Consider the following 7403-nt stretch of genomic DNA (forward strand, 5'->3'; position numbering starts at 1 on the left):
ATGGCCCTATCGATATTCACTGATCAATCACTTGTTCGCTCTCCGTATGATCATCTAGCATTGGAGATCAAGTCCCTGAGAGAGAATCGGGTGTTTATTTCACATAAGCTTCATCGTAGTCGTAGATTGCTTGGCAAGATACAGCAGTAAAGAGTATAGCACAACTGTGCAGCTACATAGACGGCCCCCATGCACCGAGGAATTCTTGCCTCTTGACTGTAACTCTATAATCCTGGAAAAAAACACTATTACCTTCGCAGAAAAACTAGAACAACAATGGTTAACTACTGATCATCTCGCTAAGGGAAAAAAGAGAAAAGAAATTCAGGTATGATAGCTCTTGTAAGATTGAACTCCAGAATGATTGAAGCCCTGCAGAAACACTGCTAAGTGCTAACCTCACTACTTTGCTGGTTGTAATATTGGAAGTAATATCCAATATCACCATGCTTTGGATCACCGACACATGCACACTAGGATTATGTCTTTTGAAAGTTGGCATCGTGAAAAGTGAACAGAAAAGGACTACATTCCTGTGGAATCATCATCATTATCATCAATTTACACGTTTAATTATCTGCAAAACCTTTCCATGGTAAAGCTCAGGTTCCAGCCGCTAACAAAAATACGTGTTATGGTCTTATCCAGAAAAAGGCTTCGGTAGATAATCAATGAACAGAGCAATAATTAACCACTGATTTTCTAGGGAAAGAGAAAGAAAAGCCCTACTGATTTGCCTTGCCCGTGTAAGATCTCCAGAATAATGAAAGCCCTGCAAACACACTGTAATAAGCCTCCAAACCCCGCAAAGAGATCAACCAAATTTTGAACTTTTAACAGGTTACACAAGCATCAATATCAGCTCAAGTATCTCGGGAATGGCAAATCCACACAAATCTCATTCATCTGTTGGCAAGACATCAAGGGTATACAAATCAAATAAAGAGCATCAAAAAACGATTTAGACAAGATGATGCGTCCTTCGCAGTCGATCCACAAACCCACGTAGATCAACTAAAATCTGAACTTTTTAACAGGCGTGAAGAGGCGGAACTCAGAAAATTAGCACCGGCAGTCTCATATCAAACAAAGCAAGTGCATTGAGCATCACAAAACACTATCAGAAACAAAAATACATCAACCTTTGTAGCCAATCAACAAAACCACATTTAATCAAATCCACCACACATCATGGGTACATCAAACAAGGCAAATTTATTGAGCATCACAAAAACACTTACAGGTTTTAGGTGCTGCGACCTTCTGCAGCTGCCATGCATTCACTGACGTTCGAGCAGTTAGCACTATATATTACAGACTTACTGGAAGAACAGTCTATAATGACCGCCCAAACAGAAGCAAGGAGCATCGCCATTTTGGCAAAACCACAATATAGAACTGACTTCATCATGGCAGTCTGCAAGCTACTCATATAGTGCATACTAGAGAGAGTAAACGTTTCTGATGATTGCTAGGCTGTTTCACAACACTGACGCAGAAGGAGATGATTTACATGTTGTTTCAGTTATCTAACACGCCTTCAGTAGGCTTGTGATCCATTTGAAACAGTGCAGCGGCCAGGACTGATCATCATTTTTTTTCTTCCGATGCCGCCGCGTCAGATCACTGAAGCTGGGTATATCAATATGGCCGCGGTGGATAAGCTCCGGGGTACGGTGCTGCATAAGATTCAGTGAGATCATCACATTAGTTCACCGGATTAGAGGCATGAAAATGGATGGATTTATCTAAGCTCATCAAGATCTTACCAGGTGGATAAGGGGATTGTGCTGCTGAAGGTGGTGGGTAGGGTTGCCCATATGGCTGTGGCGGGTAAGGTTGCTGCCCATATGGCTGTGGTGGGTACGGTTGCCCGTACGGCTGCGGTGGGTACGGTTGTCCATATGGCTGTGGTGGGTGACTTGCAGGAGGACATCCCTGCTGTGGGTATGGCTGCTGAGGAGGCGGAGTTGGGTATGGCTGCTGAGGAGGCGCAGTTGAGTACGCAGAAGGAGCAGGATATGGTGCGTGGCTAGGAGCTGGATAAGCTTGGTGCGGTGGGGGTGCTGCAGCATATGCTGAAGGCGCTGGGTACGAAGCTGAGGAGGCACCGTATGGCGAAGGAGCGTACTGGCCAGAAGTTTTACCTGCCATCTTGTTCTTCTGATATACACAAGAGAAAAACAATGAGGCAATGACACATTAACAGAAACAATTAAACAATGACCAGTGATCAGCCTCTCACTCACCATTGCTGAGACATCAAAGTGCATGATAAGTTTAACTTCCCCAGCAGACCTGCACAGGTTGACCTCAGTGTCAGGAAATCTGCAAGTGACAGTAGGAGAAAGGTATTACAGTACGCATATGTAACAAAACACCCACTTCATATGGCGTGTCTGGAGGGGCCATGAGGAATCATCGTAGCCACTTGTGAGCACCTTGTTCAGCGGAACCCTGCATGCAGAAACGCTCAGCCATCAGTCGCTTTACTCGGTAACAGTATAATGACTAAAATGAGCTGCATCATAATGTACAAACCTGCAGCTGCCAATGAAGTCATCGGTGTTGATTGTGTTGCTGTTCCACACGTTGATACTCAGCTCGCGGAGCCCCTCGATGAGTGGTATATGAAACTTCTCGTCGAAGGACGGGTTCCTTCCCCCATCTGATTGTATTAGGAAAAAAACAGTAAGCTTATGGAGGTCAAATATGTACAGACGTTGGAAATGTCCTTGCAGTCCACACTCCACACCGGAAAAAAAGTGTGCTTAGCACTCCACATTAATTGAAAGCCAATGGGTGTCTGCCAGATTAAATAATATGTTATGAAATGCAGATCTAAGAACCTCTTGGAAAAAGTTGAGGACTTGTTCAGGTCAACTCTAGGATGGATGAGAGTGCATTTTCTATTCGGCATAGTAATCGTAAGATAACAGAAAACGAATTTTCCTGCAAGGGTGTAATCTAGGCCTGGGTAGTTTTAGAAGCAATTGTTTCTGTTTCATAGAGAACAGAAAAAATAAACTCAAAATAAAGTGCACACCATGCCAGTTTGCTATATTTTAAGTCCTTGTCTGGATAAGGAAGGCCAAGTAGCAAATTTCAATATAGAGATATAAAAAATGGTAACACGTTGACATTGGCAAATAGCGTTCCAAATAATTGAATTGCCCAACTTCTAGAAGCAGCTCAGCATCCTGAGAGCATCACTCGAAACATATAGAGGTAGATGCCAAATCGTACTACAAAGGAAACAGGATTCCCACAGAACAAGTAATGAGTACCACTATCGCGTACAACTTTATTCATAGGACGTGCATCAAACAAAGTTAAAAGAATATATTCTCGAACCGACATGAGTATCTTATGCCAAGCTAGGGTACCATTTTTTTTCCACCAGCTAGCAGACGTGAAAGAAACAAAAACAACCACGACATTGCATTTCCGCAAAAACTAGGATGAGTAATGTGGGCCGCTAGTGTGTAGAATCATATTCATCAGGGGCGCAGCGCATCAAACAAAGATAGAAGAATATATTCCCATCGACCTGAGTATCTTATGCCAATCTAGGGTGGCGTGATTATTTTTTTACTGTAATCTAGGGTGGCACGAATCCACCAGGAGGTGTGCAAGAAACAAAAATGTCCTCATCACGAGACGCGTGATCTTCGCAAAAAATAATAGGAGGCAGAGTACCCCTATCGAATACATGGACTCCAAGGAGATACACAATGATCACGCGTGCAACCGACGAAGATATAGAAACATCATAATCCTATGGTGTCAGCTCAACTGCAATAATGTCGGCTTCCATGAATGAACAGTATTACTGTTAGATTACTACTAGTGATTTTACTAAGAGTGGGCTGAGTATGAGAGCAGTCAGTTGACACCAGTCCTAATAATGACAAGCACATGTTTCAGAAGAGCAGCCCGTATAGTAATCAAACAGTGGGCCATGCTGTAGCAAACTGTAAGTGCGCTTGAGAACTAGTCGTTGGTTGGGCGTGGTTACCCAACCACCGCGTGGTGCTGGTAGGTGCAACTACTGAAACGAATTGAGTCGAGCATGCTGATTAATCGATTGAACAGACTAAATTGGCGACAGACTGTACAATACACTAGATGATGACTCGGGTGAGTCCAGTTCAAATATCGAGTGAATTCAGTTTGAATACCACCAGTTTTGGGCACCTAGGCTTGGGCAGAGGTTGTCGACGCGCAAACTGCTGGAAGGACCAAACTGAGCAGTGAGGATTGCTTATAGCAAAGTATATATAACTGAAGATGAGAAGACGTCGCTGCTCCTGCTCCTCGAGAAGAAAGAAGAGGCAATGCTGGCATGGTCGCTCGCCCACCGTTGTTGGTGCAACTAACGCGGGATGGCGCAACTAGCGAAGAAGAAAGTGGGTTCGGTACGCCCTCCTCGATGAACAGGTCATTGCTAGTGTACACTGAGTCTCCTGTAGAACAAGGAAGAGGCAATGCTGCAGCCACCGTGCGTGTGCAAAGGCACGACGATAACTGGAACAGATTGGGCTCAATGAAGAGATTAAAGTGTGGCCAGACAGATTAGTTGCGCATTGCGCTAGCTAGACCACCAGTTCAAATGCCACCAGTTTTGACTCTCTTTTTTTTTATTTGAAGAGCAGGAGGAGTATGCGGTCACGCATAACGTCATACAGGATACAGCCATGGTGCACGAGAAGGTGAAGCAAGCACGGAAAAATGGCGTACCGGTGCAGGTGCGGGTGCGCAGCTTGGTGGTGGCGTAGTCGACGATGACGTAGGGGTCCTGGCGCGAGAAGAACTCGGTGTCCCGCAGCTTCCGGCACCCCGTCACTGGTCGACACGAAATTGAGTTGAGCAAAAGGGGTCTCCAGTCCAATCAATCAAGCGAGCGAGGGAGTGGGAACGGGGGAGGGAAAGGAAGGAGTATTCCTACCTCTGACCTCGAGGAGCAGGCCCTGGATCGACATGGGCGGGCGGTTGAATCGTCGGCGGCGGCGGCAAAAGGGGGCGCGGGCTGAGATAGGGAGAGAGGGAGGCGAAAGCGACCTTTGCTGCTGGTGTGATCCAAGATGGACGAGGGCGCGGGGGCTCTTTATTGCCCGCCCGACGACGCCGGAGGGGACACGCGTTTTCTGCCCTTGGGCGTCGCCTTCCGAAAACAATAATCACGTACGGACGCGCTTTGCTGTCTCTCACAAGCGGATTGGATGCAGCCTTTTCACGCCCGGGCTCCGGCGACCTCGACCCCGGGCTTGGCGTCGCTTGCACGTGACCACCACGACGGACGCTGCTTGTTGCCCCCGGTAAACCGCGTCGCCTGCGCGTTGGATCCGTATTTCTCGCCTCGCAAGCAAAGCTGCCATATGTATGTGTAGTCGTGGATGGAATTTTCATCCCAAGCAATGGGTATCGTGCGCGAACATGGAAATACTAGTAGTAGCAATGCAAGGGGAAAAGGAAAACACACGGGAGTCGAGGCGGCCGTATCCGCTGGACGGACGGCCTCGGTCCAGACTCAAGTCAGGTCGTATTTTTTTGACAAATCTGGCCTCTTTGTATAAGGCTGGTCGTTGTGAGGAGTAATTTAGACTAGTGTCATGTATATGTCACTAGCTTAAGTTACTATCTTCATAATGCAAAGTAATATAACAGTAGTATCTTAGATGGCTTCATTTATTAGTTTATAGACTCATCTTGTCTTGGAAAGCGCTATGTTATAGTAACATATTATGTTACCATCTCTCATTAATTACTTGTCACATAAGCAAAAATTTCTTAAAATGCGTTATGTTACTAGCTAAGTTACTCCCACTATGACTAGCCTAACTTGAGGCACGTCTGGCCCTTGAGCAAAACTAATTTAAAGTCTGATCCCCGGGCTTGGCGCCACATATCATGGAGTCAAAGTTGTACATGTCGGCGTCGCACTAAACGGAGCCGACTTGTACAAATCCGGCGTCGTGCTACGTGGAGCCGACCTCCGATGGGCCCACAGAAACCCTAAGGGTCAGATTTGCTCGGCTCCACATAGCATGGCATCGAGATGTACAAGTTCGGCGTCATGCTCTGTGGCGTTGACCTTAGGGGCTAGATTTTAAATTAGTTTTGTCTAAGGCTAGATATGTCTCAAGTCGCTCAGAGGGGCTAGATTTGTCAAAAAATACAGTCAAGTCAGCAACGGATAGATGCTAGTAGTAGCAGGTAGTATGCGAAACAACGGATAGATGCTGTTATGGTGGACCCGCCATGGTACGATGCCGCTGCCATGTGAGACAGTTTCCCTCCAACGCCCACGGGTACGTTCACGGTCGGTCAAGTCAAGTCAACGCACCAGGCAAGCGGACACGCACACGGACGGGCCCACAAGTTTTGTGCAATCTGTGATCCGCTTGTCCAACAGCCCACCTCCCTCATCTTAAACTAGCCACAGTGGGTAGTAACATAGACGAGTAACATGCCCATGTTATTAGTCTATGTTACTACTTTTATAATGGGGAGTAACATGCAACACTTTATTTATTAGACTATAAACACATCTTACCTTAATATGTGTGATGTTACTCATATTAGTAGTAACTAGCTATGTTATCACTTTCATCTTTTTCTTTATTTATTGTATGCCACATCATCTATTTAACTTAGATGTGTGTGATGTTACTATCTATGTTATGCTCATTGTGAGTAGTCTTATACCATGGTAGGTGATAGAATATTACTGGATTTGGTACAAGTCTACTAGCGACGATAAGCGTTCTCTCAGGGGGCGTTCCGTCCGCTAGAAGGCACATGCATCTCTTTCAAAGGCTCTTTCTTTTTTTCAAAAGACTTCTAATTTATTCATGTTCAATCACGACACCAAGAACAATAAAGATAATAAAACTGTAACCATGTCCGTGGACCACCTAGCGATGACTGCAAGCATTGGAGCAAGTCGAAGGCGCGCCGCCGTCATCATCCTCCCTCATCAAAGTAGGGGATGTTCTCGTGCTAAGGCCCTATTGGGCCAGAACAGCAACCGCCACCGATGAAGAGATGCCTAGATCGAAAGGATCCAACCTGCAGTCATATAGACGTAGATGAACGAAGACCGGAACCAAGCGGGTCCACCGAAGACAAACGTCGACCGGATCCCATGAGATCCACCGAAGACACAACTCTACACGCCCTCCGAAGACGCTACAAACATCGCCAAGACGGGGGCTAGGCGGGGAGGATCTTGTTCCATCTTAAAGAAGCCGCATCTGCCTTGTCTTCCTGAGCATGGTACAAACCCTAACAAAACTTCATAAAAAACATCAAAAACGGAGCCCTCCCATCACCAAAGGCCGGGATATACACCGTCTTGACCATAAAAGATGAGGCGGACCAACGATGACATCAGCAAGAGG

The 7403-nt window shown here is 46.0% G+C and overlaps 1 protein-coding gene across 1 annotated transcript; it reads right to left on the bottom strand.

The window, feature by feature from the left end:
• Positions 1-1194: 1194 nt before the first annotated feature.
• LOC125521089 (protein SRC2 homolog) lies at positions 1195-5152 on the bottom strand. The gene is made up of 7 exons (XM_048686140.1): positions 4949-5152; positions 4741-4845; positions 2542-2668; positions 2386-2457; positions 2250-2298; positions 1770-2163; positions 1195-1679 (listed from the first exon to the last, which is right to left on the bottom strand). Exons 1-7 carry the CDS (start codon positions 4980-4982, stop codon positions 1642-1644), a joined length of 819 nt encoding a protein of 272 aa, XP_048542097.1. The 5' UTR covers positions 4983-5152; the 3' UTR covers positions 1195-1641.
• Positions 5153-7403: the final 2251 nt, after the last annotated feature.

The sequence above is a fragment of the Triticum urartu genome, chromosome 7 (genome assembly GCF_003073215.2).
Source record: "Triticum urartu cultivar G1812 chromosome 7, Tu2.1, whole genome shotgun sequence".
NCBI classification, from domain to species: Eukaryota; Viridiplantae; Streptophyta; class Magnoliopsida; order Poales; family Poaceae; genus Triticum; species Triticum urartu.